Source organism: Bubalus bubalis, chromosome 17 (genome assembly GCF_019923935.1).
Source record: "Bubalus bubalis isolate 160015118507 breed Murrah chromosome 17, NDDB_SH_1, whole genome shotgun sequence".
NCBI lineage: Eukaryota > Metazoa > Chordata > Mammalia > Artiodactyla > Bovidae > Bubalus > Bubalus bubalis.
The window spans coordinates 20070748-20090040 of NC_059173.1; the positions used below are offsets into that span (position 1 = coordinate 20070748).

A 19293-nucleotide genomic window follows, 5' to 3' on the forward strand; every position below is an offset into this window, starting at 1 on the left:
TATCTTTGCCTGTCTCTCCTCCAGATGGCGCTTTTCCTGAAGGTCCAGCTGCCACGCTTTCCCCTGACTGCCTGGACCAGAGGAAGGCCGCTGTATTAGCCCAATGAATGGTCATTCAGAAAAAGTCAGCTTCAAAAATATGGCTCTCTACCTTCTGCCCACTAGGACGGCTATAATTTAAAAGAAATACACAGGAGGACCTCCCTGGTGGCCCAGTGGTTTAGACTTCGTTTAAACCACCACTTAAACAACCAATGAAATGGGTGCAAGTTCAGTCCTGGGTCGGGGAGTTAAGGTCCTACATGCCTTGTGGCCAAAAAACTCAAAGATAAAACAGAAGCAGTATTATAACAAATTCAATAAAGAATCAAAAAAGTTTTTAAATAAAACCAAAAAATAACAGAAAATAACAAGTGTTGGTGAGGATGTGGCGAAATTGGACCCTCCTACTTTGCCAGTGGGAATGTGAAATGGTGCAGCCACTGTGGAAGATGGAGTGGCGATTTCTCAGAGTGATCATATGACCCAGCAATCCTACTCCTAAGTATAAACCTCAGAGAATCAAAAATATGGCCACACAAAAATGTGACTGTTCATGGCAGCACTGTCCACAGTAGGCAAAATGTGAAAATAACCCAAGCGTTCAGCAGTGGATGGATGGATAAACAGAATAAACAGAATGGATTCCATCGATACAATGGAATATTATTCAGCCATAAAAAGGAATGAAGCACTGATATAGGCATAGATAGACATAGACATTGGAGAAGGAAATGGCACCCCACTCCAGTGTTCTTGCCTGGAGAATCCCGGGGACGGGGGAGCCTGGTGAGCTGCCGTCTCTGGGGTCGCACAGAGTCGGACCCGACTGAAACGACTTAGCAGCAGCAGCAGCAGACGTAGACATGGATGAACCGTGAAAACATGATGCTGAGTGAAAGAAGTCAGAGAGAAAAGGCCACAATGTCTACAATTCCATGGATATGAAGTGTCCAGAACAGGTGAATTGACAGAGACAGAAAGCAGACTAGTGGTTGCCAGGGTCTGAGGGAGGTGGGGGAATGGAGGGTGATGGTTAATGGGGACCTGGTTTTTTTGGGGGGAAGGGTGATAAAAATGTCCTGGAAAGAGAGGATGGTGACGGTTTCACCACACTGTCAATGTACTACATGTCATTAGTGGTAAATGTTATGCATATTTTATCTTAATAAAAACAATTTTTAAAAACCTATCTTTGAATTGAATTGAATTTTAGAACAGAAAAAGGACACAGTGGGGAAACTGGGGAAATCCAAAAAAAGCTTGGCATTTCACTGCCAGCGCTGTGCCTGTGTGGGCTTCTTAGTCGTGACAAACGTGTCCCAGTCATGTGAGACAGCATAAGGCAAAGCTGGTGAGGGTATAAATACAGCGACGCCTTCTATCATCACTGCAACTTTTCTGCAAACCTAAAATGATTCCAAAATGAAACATTTATTCTCGAAAATCATACGTAATTTCCAGAAAAGGGCTTGTTTAGTCTCCAGAAGGTTCTTTTGGCTGGCTAGGGCCCACTCTGGGGTTCAGATTTGCAATTTAGGGAGCTGGAGCTGACTTCAGCCTGGGAGAGGGAGAAGAATCTGGAATTCCGAGGCTGGGAGAGAGGGATGAGGTGAAGAGAGGGGGATGGGGAGGAGGGAAGGAGGAGTCTGGGCAAGAATGGAGTTGGGCTAGCGGGATCCTCCATGGAAGCGCCTTGCTGGAGAAACTCCAAGAACTTTGGAGAACAGGAATGTCCAGCACAGAGGTTGCTAATGGATAACTCACAGTCCAAAGACTAGGGAGGTGTTATATTTACCCTTGGTTTTGTAAATATAATTGAGCCAATCTATAAAAAATCTATAAACTCTCACATGACAATTGGAAATTTCCAACTTCCTTGGAAACATCTGAAAATCTGCTAATTTGAGGCCACCTTTCTCTATGTCCCCAGATCTGGAGCTGAGTCCCAGCCATCCCCTTTATTTATTTTTAAATTTATTTATTTATTTGTGGCTGCATCAGATCTTCGTTTTGGCATGCAGGATCTTTAGTTGTGGTGAACAGGCTGCTTCCTAGTCATGGAACACGGGCTTAGTTGCCCCAACACATGTCAGATCTCAGTTCCCTGACCAGGGTCCAGACCCACATCCCCTGCATCAGGAGGCAGATTCTTAACCACTGGATCACCAGGGAAGTCCCCTGGCCATGCTCTTTAAAGGGGTGTGAGCTCTCCTGTTTGCCATGATCCCCACCATCCCCTATTGTCACCAATTATGGCAAGAAAAATAAAGAATCTGCCTGCAATGCAGGAGGTGTGGGTTTGATCCCTGGGTTGGGAAGATCCCCTGGAGAAGGAAATGACAACCTTCTCCAGTGTTCTTGCCTGGGAGAATCCCACGGACAGAGGAGCCTGGCGGGCTACAGTCCACGGGGTCGCAAAGAGTGGGACACAACTTAGCAACTAAACAGCAACAACTGACACTGAGCTTCAGTCACCACTTATCTTTGAGCTTGCACCATATTTTACAGACTAATTGAACAGATTTTCTCTGTACTATGCCAAAAGTGGAAAAGCAAAAGAGAAATCAAGACATTGTCTGATTTTTATTATATCTGGCTGGCTTCACTCACCTATGATACCTACCTGGCTCCTGGAGAGACTCAGGTTTAAGAACTCAAGTCTCATGTTTGATGGGCAGCTTTCCCTTGCAGGTTAACCTACCCGCCCCAATCCACAGTCTTAAGTCTTCATGCTCACAGGTGTTGTGTGGTTGGGATCAAACATACACATTCTTCTTGGGTGTGAATCTTGGTTCTACTCTTTACTAGCTGAGTGGTCTTGGGCAGGTGGCTTAACTTCTCTGTGCCTCAGTTTCCCCATCTATAAAGCAGGGATGACACTGTACCTACCTTTTAGAGGTTTTATGAGGATTATGTGATGCAGCTCATATAAAGCACACACACCTGTGCCTGAAACGTAACAAAAGAGGCAGAGATTTCAGGGGGTGACGAGTGCTGTGATGATAACAGATCAGGGTGACCGGGGGAAACCCCACACTCAGTACCTGCCGAGCAGGAGGGGCCCATGAGCTGAGAGAGAAATGAGAAAGAATCATCTGGGAACCCAGGGGGAGGAACAGTGTGTCAGGAAGAAGGAACAGGCAATGTAAGGGCTCAGAGGCAAGAATGAGCTTGACTCGCTCAAGGAGAAGCAAGAAGGGAGAGGAGCTACTGAAAGGCAGGCAGAGGCCGCAGGGAGGCGTTTGGACTTGATGCACTGAGACACCCTGGAGGGTTCTCAGCACTCAGAGGCCAGGATCCGATTGACAGGAGGGACACATGACCTGGCAGCAGCAGGCTGGTCCGGTCTGAAGCCTCTGCTTCCAGTCCCATGATCCCTGTCACAACCAGCCTGACTCAAGCATGGCTGGCGTTGCCCTCTGAGCATTGCAACCCCGGACCCCCAAACCAAACAGGAAGTCTTGAGGTGACCTTGGGCCAGGGCAGGGGAAACCGGGATGGGGCAGAGTAGGGGATGCAAAAACCACGTGAAAGAAGGCTACAAGGTGTATGCTACTCAGTCATGTCCAATTCTTTGTGAATCCACGGACTATAGCCCACCAGGCTCCTCTGTCCATGGGATTCTCCAGGCAAGAATACTGGAGTGGGTTGCCATGCCCTCCTCCAGGGGATCTTCCCAACCTGGGATCAAACCCCAGCCTCCTGTGGCTCCTGCACTGCAGGTGGATTCTTTACCGCTGAGCCACTGGGAAAGTCCAAAGACTGCAAGGCTCCCCCTAAAGAGACCCATCTCAAATCCCTGGAAACCGTGAGAGTGACCTTACTTGGAAAAAGGGTCTTTGCAGACCTGGTTCAGAATCTCAAGGTGAGATGATTCTGGATAATTCACATGGGCTCAAAATCCAATGTCAAATGTCCTTACAAGAGAAAGGCAGAGGGAGATTTGAGACATGGGGAAGAAGGCTGGGTGATGATGAAGGCAGAGACTGGAGGGAGGCAGCCACAAGCCAGGAAGCTTTGGAGCCCCCAGAAGCAGGAAGGACCCTCCCCTAGAGCCTTCGGAAGGAGCTCAGCCCTGTCAGACTTCTGGCCTCCAGGTCTGGGAACGATATGGTTCTGTTGCTTTAAGGCACTTGCTTTGTGGTCATTGGTTACAGAGGCCACAGGAAACCAGCACACCCTCCTCCAAGGGCCCCCACCTTCCCAGACAAGAGGTTCAATTTCTCCTTTCACCCTTGTGACACATCCCCCATTACAGGTGAGAACACCGAGGCCCAGAGAGGGGAAGACAAATGGGGAAGCTCCTTACAGTTATCTCAACCTTCCTCCTGCCTGAATTGAGCTCACCTATGTATCTTGTTGTTGAGCAAACTCCGGGAGATAGTGAAGGACAGGGAAGCCTGGCGTGCTGCAGTCCTTGGGTCGCAGAGTCAGACACGACTGAGCAACTGAACAACATGTGCCTTGCTGGGTTTTCACAGCATTTTAAAATTTGTGTTTATTTTTATCATGGTATGGTAAGCACAGCAAAAAGAGTCCAGATAACACAATGCCCTGAAACTTTTTCATTCCCTGATCTTGGCGGGGGTTAGCTGCGGGGTCTTGGCTGTGTAGTGTAGGGTAAATCAATTAACCTCTTTGAGCTTCAGATTCCTCAACTTTAAAATGCGGAGAGAATTGGTGGTTGTGAGGATTAAATGAGATCAGACACTAAGCACCTGGTATCTCTCCAATTCCACCTGAAACCCCAGCCTGGGCCTGAGCAGGTTCTTGCTGGGGCACCCAGTTCTCAGGTTCACGATGGCTTCTTCAGGGAGGGAGCCAGAGGGTCCTGGATAAATAAGATGCTCAAGGCAGGTCCAAGGCCCTGAGGGCATGCAGGGGACTGAGCTGGCCACGGTGTGGGCCTCAGGCCTCGATTTATTTGGCAGGAAAATGGATACACGGCAGACATGGAGCTGGTGTATGCAGTGTGACTTCACTGGTTGTTAAAAATATTCAAATACTTCCATACCTGTTGGTAAAAGCCACTGCCCCAGGCCCTCTCCCAGGACCCCCGACTTCTGCACAATTCAGCAAGTAGGAACTACCACCAGGAACTCCTGTGTCCAGCCCTAAGCCTCCCTTCTGACTGAGCTGTACTGCTGGGTTACGTGTCTTAGCGCCATGGGCTGGTGAGCGTAGGGTGCTCTGTCCCTGATGGAAAAAACGGGTGCCATTTGCTGGGTCTCGGCTTTCCCGGGAGGCACAAAGGACCTGGGGGTTTAGTGGAGACCGATCTGTTATCCTGCACAAGCCCCATGGAGACAGATGGACGGACGTGAGTGTCTGCGCTGGGGATCCTGGGGATGTGAAGGGCACCCGCACACTGGATGGGGGGAAGGCCCTAGACCGCCCAGAGTCTCCCCACAATTACACCAGGCAGTGCCTGATGAAGAAACCTAACCAGGCGATGAGGCAGATGGCCCAGGAAGAGGTCAGAGGTCAGGGGTCAGAGGTAGTATACTTTATTGACCGGGTTCTCCCAACATCTCACAACCCCCCTATAAAGCCAGACCTGGGCTTTGCCAGCATCCCATGCACCGGACTCCCAGACGTCCAGAGAGCCTCAGAACGGCAGAGCAGATGTGGGGAGGGCGCTGCCAGCCAGGGGAGAGGGCGTGAGGAGGGGCAAGCCAGAGGGAGGGGCTCAAGCTGGGCACTGGGCCGGGGACCCCCCGAGGCTCCGCCAGGCCTGGCCAGCCCCTCACTCCCCTAGTTAAGGTTCGTAGTGGTTCACAGTGAGACTGGCTTAGATTTGGGGGGTGATGGGCAGGCAGGTGCCTTCCACTCCCCGCCCACTGTTGGCCTGACTCACGAAGCTGGAAGAGGGCAAGACAGAGGGCAAGACGGGAAGTCCCTCCACCCCACCGTGTTCCCACCACCACAGGGACTGGGAAGCCCCTTCTCTCCAGGGGCAAACAGCAGAGGCCCAGTTCTCCCTGACATCCCCCCAGGCTCTTAGGGAGAAGGGTCATTCACTCCTGGCTCAGAAGTTTCCAGAACATCTCAGGGACGTTGCCCATCATTACTCCCAATTAGAAAAATTGTTTTGAAATCTAGGAGTTGATGGGGGCCATCAAACCAAGCAGTAAAAAAACCTGGTTAAGATCTTGGTTTAAAAAGGTAGTTCTACCTTCGCCTAGAAGCTTCGGGAGACCAGCCCGAGAGACCAGTGGTGTCTCCGTGCCCAGACTGGCAGGGGTGGCTCATGGCAGCAGGGGGCCGGTGGTGGCCTGGGGAACAGGGCAGGGACCCGGGGAAGAGATGCAGGAAGCGGTGACTTGTGGGGCAGGGCAGGTGGCCCTCCCCCTCCAGTGCCATGGGCTTGGGCTCAGAGGGCAGTGGGGGCGGCCAGGATGGGGGGCCCCCGTGGGCACCTCTGCCAGGCCGGCTCTGGGGCCTCTTCCCCACCGGGAGAGGCGGGCCCTGCGGTCAGGCCTTGTGACTGCCGTTGCCCGGTGGCTCCCTGTGGCCGGCTGTGAAGTCCACGGTGGGCTCGAGCCCCAGCATCTGCCGCTGCACCAGCCTGGCGTAGAGGCCGCCCTGGGCCAGCAGCTGCTGGTGTGTGCCCTGCTGCACCACGCGGCCCTTGTCGAGCACCACGATGAGGTGCGCCCGCTCCACCGTGCTCAGCCGGTGCGCGATGATGAGCACCGTGTGTTTCTGCAGATTGCCGTGGATGGCCTGCTGGATCTGCGGACACAGGAGGGCACCGGCTCACAAGGGCGCTGCCGCCGCCCACCACACCACCCAGTCCTGGCTCAGATCCCGGGTCCACCACATCCCATGGACGTTCAGCCTCTCTGGGGCTTCTTCTTTTTCTGGGGCTTCAAGCGAGGGCTTGCACAGGACCTGCTTCCTGAGTTTTTGTCCTTGGGGGACAGAGCTCAGAGCCTGACATGGGGCAGCACTCGGTGAATGACGGAAGGGCTCCCGACATGGTCTTCCCCTAACCCTGGCCTTGGTTAATGGTCTCACCGTCAGCCTCAGAGCTCATGCCAACAAAACCAGCATCACCTGCTTCCTCATCCTTCCCTCACCCCCCAAACCTGACTCATCAGCAAATCCTGTAGCCCCATCTCCCCAGGGTCTCTCTGCTCTATCTTTCCACCTCTGCCACTGTTCCTTTTCCCTTGGATCCCGGCAACTTTCCTGGTGCGCTCCCCACGTGGATTTAATACTTTTAATCAGTTCTTGTTGAACTCGCGCTCCAAGCCCTCCAAGAGCTTCTTGTCCTATTTAGGATAAAACCCAAACTCCTGGGGGGAATTTTTGGGCCGTGAAACTCTTCTGCATAACATGACATCCTGTGTTTGTTAACACCCATAGAATTCGCAACACAAAGGGACCCCAGATGTGAATGATGACCTTGAGTTAATGACAATGCACTAATACCAATTTTCAATGGGAACTAATATACTGCTAATATAAAATGTTAATAACAGGTGACACTGAGGGGGAGGGGTATATACGGGAACGCTGTACTTTCTGCTCAATTTTCTTTAAACGTAAACCTACTCTAAAAACAAACAAACAAACAAACAAAAAACACACACACACAAAAACCACCAAACCCCTTTCTAGGGCCTGAACAGCTGGCGTACCCACCATGACTCTGTCCCGACCTCACCATGCTCGACCCCCACCATCAACCATGCTGACCTTGGGGGGTTGGCTGTGGACCTGCTCCGAGCCTTTCCCCTCACTGCCCCTCTCCCCAGGACGCTCTCACCCAGATCCCCCTGACTGGCTCCTTTCCCTTCTGGTCTCAGCTCAATAGCTCCTTGATGACCCTGGTTCTGCACGTGAATTCTGGGCAGGTGTGACCCCATCTGAACCCTGCACTAAGGCAGCCATATTACAGCGGGGCTCCTGCAGGGCCAAAGTCTTGTCCTTGGGATGACCCCAGCCCCTAAGTGCCGCCAGGGGAACTGAGTGTCCTAACCAACACATGCTGGGTGGCGGCAGCTGAGCCCCCTTTCTTAGAGCACTTACTTACCAAAAGGGGCTTAGAGTTGTCAACCTTCCTCTGTCCCATGGAGATACATATGCAAATCTCCTAAAGCTCAGGAATGTCTCTCTCTGTCATTCCTTTGAAATGTAGTCATTGGAAGGATAGGGCCCCATCTCCCAGACTCGGTGGGGGACAGGAATCCTAATTCGAGTGGTTGCCCACTGTCTGCCAGCTCCCAGCCCTTTGTGAGTCTCCCCTGAGCCCTGCTCCTGCCCCTTCCCTGCGCCCTCAATCTCCCTTTGAAATGGCTGCCCCATCACCATCATCACCCCTGCACAAATCTTAGACCTCAGCTCTTTCCCCTGCTTTATTAGCTACTGGATAAAATCTGTTTTCCCAGCTTTAACTAATGGCCAGCTGTGTTTCTCAACCTCTCCACCACAGGACTGTTTCATTTTCTACATAGCACAGCCCCCAGGGCAAACTCACCCTTGTCTTCTTGTTATCTGTCTCTCGACCTGGACTGGAAACACCTTGGGGGCAGGGGCCAATGTGACCCTGGCACCCAGAACAGCGCTGGTGCCCGGGAGGCAGGCATTAAATACCGTGTGATAAATGAATGGATCCATGGTGAGATAGGGGTAGCTAAGTCTTCAAATACACTGTGGGCCCCTCTTTATCAATGACATGAGAGCTGGAGTAAGACACTCAGGTTATGCGCTCCAGGGTGGAGCTCCTAATCCAGGGCCCACCTCTCCTGACTCAAACCCAGGTGCATTTGGTTTCAACACTTAGAGCCCTGAGGCTGGGCTGAGTGACCATGCCCTGGGTCTCCTCTGTCCCCGCTCTCTGCCCTCAGCTCCGGAACACTCCAGTCCAGGAAGCTGGCCTGGGAGAGTCCCGACAGCCACCCTGAGCCCTTCCCAGCACCTGTCCGCTGCTCTGCTCCAGCATCACCTGCCACCCCACAACTCACCAGATACTCGCTCTCCGCATCCAGGGCGCTGGTGGCTTCGTCCAGGATGAGAACGGGTGGGTTCCGCACCAGAGCCCGGGCCATGGCCACCCGCTGCTTCTGGCCCCCGGAAAGCTGGGCACCCTTCTCCCCTGTCTCTGCGAGGCGGAGGCACAGGGGCAAGTGAGTGGGAGGGGAGGCTGGGTGGCCCTTGGGGAGAGACGAGCAGTCCCTTGCCTCTGCCCTTCCCTTCTGCCAAGGGAGCTCTGCTCCCCGGGAAAGGTGGGGCTGAGAGGGCCGCTGGCTGGAAACCTCATGGAACAATGCTCCCTCTTCCTGTTCATGAGGGGCAAGCAAATTATGACTGTGTGCGGTTGGTACCAAGATGCCAACTTTTACTTATTAATCTGGCAAAACTCCAAACGTTTGAGAACACACTGTGCTGGGGTGGCCGAGGGGGCACCCCCAGTCTTCCTGGGGTACAGCTGCTGAGATCCCTGTGCACACTCCTCTGTGTGTTGGGTTGTGCTGTGTGAGTACACAGACCACAATTACAGACACACACCTGGACCAGCAAACCCATTTCTGGGAATATTTCCTGCTCATTTACTTGCTCGCGCACTGTGACTCACAGCACTGTTAACTGAGAACGACAAAACCCCCAAACCAAAAACACAATACAAATTGTCTATCAATAGGAAACTGAGGAAATCAGTTATTTTTGAGGAAAGTATTATAAAGCCACACAGTAGAATACTGTGCAGTAGCTAAAAAAAAAAAGTATCTTTCTAGGTATCAATATGGAAAAAAAAAGGTATCACTTAAAAAAACAGGTGCAGAATATAAGGTGCTGTTTGGTTTTTTTTTTTCTGTAGATGGTGGGAGGAACTAAAAACACATACTCATATATGCATAAAGAAGCTCCAAAATGACATGTAAGAAATTAATGAAAGAAGCTTTGGTGGGGCCCGGAGGAAACTGGTAGTGAAGACTGGGATGAAATGAAACTTTTCACTGGATATAGTTAGGTCTAATTTTTTAGTTTTGAACTGTGTGAATAGCCCTGCGGCAAGAGTTAAAATTTTAAAATACATTAAATCAAATCTATAAGTTAATATACTGTTCAACTCATTAAGTTAAAATACTTATTCACATAAAGTAACTATAAATAACATAATACATATACCATTTTAAAACAATTATGTTTCGGAACTAAACTGAGGTGATGGTTTTAAAGCCCTGAGAATGCACTAAGTGCTATTTATTTCTGGCCGCACCACACGGCGTGTGGGATCTTAGTTCCCTGACCAGGGATCAAACCCATGCCCCCTTGCAGTGGAAGCACAGAGTCTTAACCACTGGACCACTAGGGAAGTACCTGAATTGTTCACTTTAAAATAGTTAAGTTTAGGGACTTGCCCAGTGGCCCAGTGGTTAAGAATCTGCCTTGCAGTGCAGGGGCAACTAAGCCTGAGAGCTGTAAGAAAAGCTCCCAAGTCCTGCAGCCAAGACTCAATGCAGCAAAATAAATAAATAGATAAATATTTAAAAACAGTTGTTTATGTTACGTGGATTTCCCCTGAAATAATAAAGAGTAGCTGGCAGAGGGCAACGCATAGCTCAGAGGGTTGAATCCCTGAGGATGGCCCTCCGGGCACAGTGGAGGTGATGCTCTGGGCCCTGTACCTGTATTGTAGCCGTCCTGGAGCTCCATGATGAAGCCGTGGGCATTGGCCTTCTGGGCAGCCTCCACCACTGTCTCGAAGGGCACGGCGGGCAGGCCATAGGAGATGTTGTCTGTGATGGAGCGAGCAAACAACACTGGCTCCTGGCTCACCAGGGAGATCTGTGGGGGAGGGAGGACGGCATGGGAGGCCGGGAACCTCAGCAGCCCCGGGCCTGGCTGATGCCTGGGGCCTCAAGCCTGACATCTGATCAGGGCCCACGGCTGGCTGCTGCATTCAGCGGCGTCTCTTCTTTCCAAACAGTGGAGTCCACTTTCTGCACAAGCCCTCAGCCGCCCTGACCAACACACTGGGGGCCCCGCTAAGCTTGCTGCTCTGGGCTCAGCCAAGTTCCCTGACCTCCGAGACAGAGCTCATTGGCTGCCTCTGACCTGGAAGAAAAGAGAGTGAGAGAGTGTGGAGTGTGCCTCTGTGAGTCTGTCCATGGCAAGAAGCAAGAGGCCAGAGCAGGCAGAGGCCACAGGGACCTCCCAGATGGTGCCCCCTCCCTTTTAGAGACCAACAGAAAGGAACTATTGTCTCAGGGTCCCAGCTTTAGGAATGTGTATGTAGTTGGAGGATGTCACTACAATACTTTAAATAGCCAAAAAGAACAAAAATCTAATTGTCCATAAATTGAGGATTGATTAAATGATTACAGTGCATCTATAAAATCAAGCTGCTATATATATATATTTTTTTAATAAATATAAAATGATTCTATTTTTGTTTAAAAAAAAAGTGTATGTGTCTTTATATATTGTTGTTGCTGCTGTTTACTTGCTAAGCCACGTCCGATTCTTTGTGACCCCGTGGACTGTAGCCTACCAGGCTCCTTTGTCTATGGCATTTCCCAGGTAAGAATAGTGGAGTGGATTGCCATTTTCTTCTCCTCGGGATCTTCCCAATCCAGGGATTGAATCCGTGTCTCCTGCGTCTCCTATGTTACAGGCAGATTCTTTTCCACTGAGCTACCAGGGAAGACTTTACATGTAGATATGTTTATGTAAAGATGGGAAACATGCTGGAAAGGGAAGGATGTTGACTAAACTGATAATGCTGGACCGTGCCATGGGGTGGAATTCAAAATGGGAGGTGGAGGGGATTCTCATGTGTTTGTTATAAAATTCTCTGAATATATGGGAATATAGTTAGATGGTTGAGTTCTACTGCTTTGGGTTTATGAAAATTAAAAATTTAAACAGAGGATATTCACAAAAGAGGAAATCCAAAACTCCAAGAAACGTATGAAAAAGGACTTAAAATCTTTAGTCACCAGGAAAATGCAAAAGACCTCAAAGAACCACCTGTAGACACTCACCAACTGGTTACAGATACAGGACTGATACTAGGTATCTGAGATTAAGTATCTGAGCATGTCAACTATTGCAAAGCCTGAGTGCCCTGTCCAGGAGCCACTTCCAGAACTCTGGTGGGCAGCAGCCCGGTGGTGGCATACCTGAGACCACTTCTCCACCACCTACCCCTGGTTATATACACATGAGTGGGAAGAGGTCACAATCTGCGGCCTCCACCAGCATCTACAACTAGCTGGAAGTTCTGGAGTCTCTGTGGCAACCCAGGCTCTCGGGTAACTTAATGTCTGTTGATGATGTAAATGGCATCTGCTTGGTAGTTGGTGTTTCCCGTATAGTGCACAACCTGAACAACCATCCAGGGTGTCCCTGCTCTTATACCAGCTCAGGGTCAGATGCTGAGTGCACCTGTCTGAGAAGATTACCAAAAACTGTAAGGTCACGAATAGCCTCCTTTAAGTACCGGAGATAATTCAAATGTGGAAAACCTGAACTCTCTTTCACTGCTGGTGGGACTATAAAGTTGAAAAAAGAAAAAAGTAAACCACCTTAATGGCAGGAGTTACTAGAGCTGCGGATACTCATCCACTCTGGGAGAACCTACCCACCGTGCATACCAGGACACACAGACAGTATCGGTGCTGTCCGTATCAATATTGTTGCTAAATATTGATACTAAAAAAACAGGAAACACCCCCAACTGTCCATCAAGAAACAGAATGTGTAAATGGACTGTGACATGTTTACACAGTGGATTATCTCCCAGCAATGAAAATGAGGGAACTACAAACACAGCCTCAACCTGGAAAACTCACAAATAACGCTGAGTGGAGGAAACAGGACGCAGAGAATACATGTGTTATGACGCCAGTCAGATGAAGTTCAAAACTAGCAAAACACAGCTGCACTGTCTGGGGAGCCACACAGCGATGGGAAGAACAAAAGAAAAGCAAGAAAGTGATGATTATGAAGGTTGGGTGAGATGGCGCTTCTTGGGAGGCAAAGAAGGGGCACATGGAGTGGGGTGGCGGGGGGGGGGTGCTTCTGGAGTGCTGGAATGTTCTATTTCTTGAACTGGGTGGTGTTACGTTGGTGGTAATCCTTTTTTTTTTTTTCTTAATATATATTTTATTTGGTTGCATTGGGTCTTAGTTACAGCATGTGGGATCTAGTTTCCTGAACAGGGATCAAACCTGGGCCCCTTCCATTGGGAGCACAGAGTCTTAGCCACTGGACCACCCGGGAAATCCCGGTGATAATCCTTTGAACTGGGTGTGTATCCTGAGCCCTCTTGCCTGCATCTGTTAGTGCGTGCGAGAGAAGGTCAAACAGGGAAAGGGCGGAGGAGGGCAGCAAAGGCCCGTGCACCTACCACTCGGTGTAAGTACTTGTGGTCATAGGCGCCGATGGGCTTCCCGTCCAGCAGCACTTGGCCCCCCTCCAGGGGGTAGAAGTTCTCCAGGATGTTGACGCACGAGCTCTTTCCGCTGCCCGATGGCCCCACGAGCGCAGTCACCTTTCCTGGGGACAGGCTGAAGGAGACGTTCTGCAAGGAACATGGACACAAGGCGGGGCCGCTGGCTCACTCAGACGCTCTGGTCTCAGAGGCCCCGGGCACCCTTCCCAGCCTGCCCCACTGCCGCCGCCCCCAGAAGGCTCTCCTTTCTAGGCCTTGACAGCACTTTTATACTCGTCTCCTTTGCCTGGAATGTTCTCTCTGCAGAGAGCCATTAGCTGGCTGCTGCTCCTTGTTTAGGTCCCAGATCAAAAGTCACTTCCCCCGAGAAGCCCTCTTGGACTATTAATACCATCTCTGCGGACTACCCTGATTTATTGCCTTCCTAGCATTTCTCTTGGAATCCTTTTGTTAAGGCTCTGCCCTCCCCAACAAGGGCCCAACTCCAGGAGTGGAGGGACTCTGCTTTTCGTAGTTTTGGCTGCACTGCCAAGACCTGGCCTGTAGGAGGTGTGAGAGAGATGGGAGGAGGGAAAGGATGATTGGGGGTGGTGGTGGGGGTACTCGGGCCCTCTCTCACCTGCAAGACTTGGGTGTGGGGCCGAGTGCGGTAGGTGAAGGTCACGTTCTCAAAGTCCACCCGGCCCTCCAGGTGGTCAGGGGCCAAGTTCCCGTCATGCACCATGGTTGGCTGCCGATCAATGAACTCAAACACCTTCTCGGCGGCCCCTACTCCTTGCATCAGGCCGCTGTAGACGGAGCCCACGGACTGTGGGGGGAGGATAAACATGTTCCTGACCCATTGACACCCCAGTCCTAGGTCCCCTCACCATGGTGCCAGAGGGATGAAGTGGGTGCAGAGAGAGCAAGAACACAGCAGCAGGTCTGACGGGGGCGGGCATGGTCACAGGAGGCTGTCCGAGCCCCACCTGCTTGTACAGCAGACCAGGACCATGATGCAAAAAATGAAGACAGTGATAAAAAATACTGATGCTTTATGTGTTACAGCTAAACCTCACCACTGTCCAGCAGGGTAGGCGTTATCACCCGCCAGAAGAAGAAATGAAATTGCAGAGAAGCCAGAATGTAGCAGAACAGGAATTGGACCTTCCTCTTTCAGCTGCCACAGAATTTTTAAATTTCGATGATAAAAACGGCCCTAAATGTATACTATACATTTCCTTGGGTAAAAATATACACAAGTATAAATATGAATAATGACTCATTTTACTGAGTGCATATATGTCTTATGAGGTAGCTGCTATCATTAGCTCCTCTGTGGTGATAAAGAAACCGAGGCACAGAGTGCTCAAGTAACTTCCCCCAGGCCACACAGATGGAGAAGCAGCAGAGCCAGGATTCAAACCCTGGCGTCTGGCTCCTGAGTTCAGGCCCTTATGACTTGTGACTGCGGGTCCTGGTTGGTGAAATGGGGGTAATATTAGTGCCTGTATCGTGGTTCTGTGAAGACAGTACTCAGCACATAGGGAGCCCTCAATACACCACAGCTGTTAACATCCAGATAGAATTACTCATATTACTCATAAGACACAAGTGCTGTGTAGACACTGTCCTCTGTCCCTCATCCCAGAGGTGGTCCCGGTTATCAGGAACTGTGTCTTTCAAGTCCTTTCTCTATGCATTTACGAACACATGCAAGTACATAATTAAATAATTTTGAGACGAAAGAAAACCATGAGATCAGCCCATCCCTATGACTCAGAGACTAGCTTTTGCACTAATTCTGTGTCTTAGGGTTCTCCACACCAGTGCACACAGCTCTGCCTCGCTCCTGTGGCTGCTGCCTTGTTTTTGTAGCACAGACGGACTGTTTGTGGCATACAGACATACCGTGTTGCCCAATCGCTGGCTGACAAGCATTTAACTTCTCACTGTTATAAACAGTGCCACACTGGAATCCTGGGACACATGTCTGCCCACTGCTGTGGATGTTCCTGAAGCATGGCTTCCTTGACGCTGATTCAAATGACACTGAGGGTCTGACTGGAGCTAAGGCAAAGTGCCGTCTGCAGAAGACACCAACCCGCCCCTGACCCCCACATCTTTGGGCTTTTATCACTGCAGGATACTCAGGCTCTACCTTAGTGCTGGAGGGCTTTGTGGGGGGGTGGGGTCAGACCAGAGAACGAACACCCTCACTCTATGCATCCTCTGGAAGTGACTGATGGCAATTTAGGCACAAGCTCCCCAGCTCCCTCATCTCAGGACCTGCTGGTGGGAGAAGCCAAATTAAGAGTTAATCTACAAGGACTTCCCTGCTGCCCCAGTGGCTAAGGCTCCGTGCTCCCGATGCGGGGGGCCCGGGTTCGATCCCTGGTCCAGGAATTGGATCCTGCATGCCGCATCTAAGACCAGGCACAGGCAAATAAATTTTAAAATAAAATTGAAATACTGAATGTGTGTGTGTGTGTGTGTGTATATATGATATAATCCACTTAAAAAACAAACCCACTCTGTTCTTTTTCCATAGAGCTGCTCTTTAAAGTGGGTTAAAATAAAGTCAGACCATCTGGCTTGGAACTGGGAACCCCTACGAACATAGGGGGCAGGTCACTGAACCACTCTGAGCCTCAGCTGCTTTTTCTGGGAAGTGGGGACCCGGGGAGCACTGGGCCTCATACAGGTGCTCAGGGGCATCTTCTGAAATAATCTCTGTTGCTGCCACTCTGCTCCGCAAAGTTGCTGTCATTTTAGTCTCCTTGTTGGTATTATCATGTCCTTTAGGAAGAAATGCCACCTCCTGTGGACCCTGGAGCACCCCCATTCAGATCCCTCCCCCTTACCTCTCCCTCCTCCCCGGGACCCCCCCTCCCCCAGCCAGCCCCTCACCTCCATACAGTCTCCCAGGACAAACTCATAGATGATGAAGGAGATGAGGTTGCCACTGGTCATCTGCCCCGAGATGACGAGGTGGCCCCCGTAGTAGAGGATGCTGACCTGGACCACAAGCAGCGTGAGCTGGAGGGCAGACGGAAAGCGGAGTCTGACTCACGGTGGGGCCTTGACTTAGGTCCACAACCCCATTGCCTCTGTCCCCCCGCCCCACAGACTGCAGGGGAGGTGAGAGCAGCTGTGGACTCTGCACTCACAGTCACAAACTGCACGTCCAGCCAGCGGCAGGGACGGCCTCCCGCGAGCTGGTGCCCCTCTGTCACTCACACCCTCCCCACCCCCACCAGGGAGTTCTTCCCTGCAAAGGCCCCCTGCTGGAACAGGCCATGAGCCTGGTCAGGAACAAGGCTTTCTTTGTCAGGCCCTGGCGTACACACACACACACACACACACAGCTCCCAAGCGCCTCAGTGAGGCCAAGCTGGAGCTATTCGTCTCCTTCTTATTGGGAAAAGCGTGGTTCAGAGAGGCTGAGTCCCCTGGCTAAGGTCACACCGCAAGCCAGGCCAAGCAGATGAGGTCAGTATTACCAGGAAGGAGAGGCTGTGTCTGGGGTGTGCTTGCTTCCTGCCCCCTCTGGTGCCGGGGGAGAGTCTGCGAGAGGAGTGGAACCTGCATACCCATGACACAACCCACTCAGGGTCCCTATCTGCCCCTCCTCATCCCAAGCCAGTGATGCTGGGTCAGAACTAGACCCACAGCTGGACCACAGTGCCTTTGCACAAGCAGCAAGAGGCGCCCTTGCTGGTGGGCAGACTGCCAGGAGACTTGGCTGGTGGATTCCAGGCCTTTCTCCCCTCTGGCTGGGCACTTTTGAGGAGGGGTTACCCTGGGTAGGGGGAGGTCCCAGAAGGTCCTTATCCCCTGCCTGTCTGTAGACCACCGGCTCCTTCCTTGCCCTAAATCCCAAACCCTCCTCATGCCTACCCCAGCTCTTCCGCCACAGCCCACCCTCAGGCGTGGCCAGCACACAGTGACAGGCCCCACATGCTTCTTCTCCAGGAGGGGCTGGAACGCGTCCCCAGGGAGTGAGCCGGACACTCTAGGACCTGCCGGGAAGCTGCCCAGGTCGCATCCCCAGGTGGCCTCAGGGTGACTCCCCACCTTGGCAGGGGTGTCTCCCCAAAAGGGAAAAGAAAGTTCCTGCCCGGCCACCCCACACCCAGGTGAGAGGTAAGAAGGGGTGTCCTGGGCGGACATTCACAGGAGTCTACATTTCTTTCCAGAAAGATCCTCTGAGGACAAGCAGAAAGTCGGGACAAAGTCGAGTCTCACACCAGCATGCAGGGACCTGGGCTAATGTACTGACTAAGGGGTCCCCCGCCTTTGTGTCAGGCCTGCCCGGGCTGGGGCACGTACCCCGCTGCCCCAGACGTAGTACATGTAGGCCGCGGCTTCCTTCCTGTTCAGCTTGTACACCTGCTGCAGCTTCCGCGAGTACACCTCCGCCTCCTCCTCCTCGTTGGCAAAGCTCCGCACTGTCTTCATGGCGCTGATGGTCTCCTCGGCCGTGCTGCTGGCTCTGGCCAGAGCACTCTGGACCTCTTTGGAGAGCCTCTATGGGTGCGAGCGGGAACAAAGAGGAGGAGACCTCAAAACAGACAGGCACACCCTCTGCCCGAGCCCCAGGTCTCTCTGGGGTTTTCTGTCTTTAGTTGGTGTCAGATCTATGCAGGGAGTTCCAGGGACAAGGGGATGAGACCTAGCTCCCCTTCCTCCCCCATCTCCTTCTAGCATGATTTGCTGAGCTCAGACAACAGACTCCAGCTGGGATTTGGGGGTGAGCTCCTGAGGCTCTATCTCCTGAGGGATGGGCCACTGATCGTGAAGTTATCTCTAGTATTCAGAGGAAGTTATGCATGACCATACATAATCTTCTCAGAAAACGAGTCTCGATACCTGATCCTGAGCTGGCATAAGAGCAGGGATGCTCTGGATGGTTGTTCAGGTTATATACTGCACAAGAAACACTACCTATTAAGGAGGCACCATTTACATCCAGCAACATACATTATGTGAGAGACTGAAAACTAGCACAGAGATTCCAGAACTCTTAGCTGAGTTCTAGATGGTGGTGGAGGTCACGGGCTATGAAATCTGCCCACATGGTGTGCTTATTACTGGGGATGAATGGCTGAGAAGTGGTTCCAAGGAAATGATCACTGGACTGCTGCCCACAGAGTTCCGGAAGCAGTCCTTGGGCCTCACTATTCAGGCTCTGCGACAGCTACCACACTCAGAACTTCACACCAGCCAGGAAGGCTGCCCAGAGGCTCCTTGGCATGTCTCGTGACCTGCGAGTCACGCCCAGGCCCTCAGAAGGACACAGTGTACTCAGGCTCAGGCACCTGGGAGGAGCTACACTGCCTTGAGTCACAGTTGGCCGCAGACGATGTGTGTGGCTTGTGGTGATGACTCAGTGATGGTATCCTATACATGGGGTACAGGTACGAGACCTAAATAGGGCTTGCTTGAGGCCACAGCCCTGAACCTGAAGGTGGAGCCTGAGGCGTGCACAGAGGCAGGGCTGCTGTGATGCGGGGCGCTCCAGGGCTTCCTGGCCCCTCCCAGGGGCTGGCAGGAAGGCAGGAAGGGTGGGGTGGAAGGGAAACTGCTGACTCCAACTCATATATTTACTTTCTCTCCTCAGGAACAAAAACAGTGAGGCCAGTGATCCAGAGCTGCAGGGGAGAGGGCCCTCCTGGGTGATGGGGCTCTGCAGGAGGGTGACACAGTGGGCTGTGGGTAATGGATTCATTTAGGTGCTGGCCTCAGGCCGTGGGCACTAAGGGTCCTGACCAAGTGGGGACCTCAGGGTCCAAGCGCCCTGCTCAGGAGCGCCCCTGTCCCCCTCAGGCCTGGATCACTGGGGAAGGGGCTGCCTGCACCTG

At 51.8% G+C, this 19293-nt stretch overlaps 1 protein-coding gene across 7 annotated transcripts in view; it reads right to left on the reverse strand.

Annotated features, from left to right (window-relative positions):
* Nucleotides 1–5533: 5533 nt before the first annotated feature.
* The window catches only part of ABCB9 (ATP binding cassette subfamily B member 9), a 43418-nt gene continuing 29658 nt past the window's right edge, over nt 5534–19293 (reverse strand). For all 7 annotated transcript variants that reach the window (XM_044930266.2, XM_006047202.4, XM_025267739.3 and 4 more), the window contains 7 exons: nt 17762–17959; nt 16340–16468; nt 14070–14258; nt 13406–13579; nt 10680–10839; nt 9015–9151; nt 5534–6777 (listed from right to left, as the gene is read on the reverse strand). In XM_044930266.2, coding sequence (XP_044786201.1) covers nt 6517–6777; nt 9015–9151; nt 10680–10839; nt 13406–13579; nt 14070–14258; nt 16340–16468; nt 17762–17959 — 1248 coding nt within the window. In that variant the 3' untranslated portion in view covers nt 5534–6516. The remainder of the gene's footprint in view (nt 6778–9014; nt 9152–10679; nt 10840–13405; nt 13580–14069; nt 14259–16339; nt 16469–17761; nt 17960–19293) is intronic.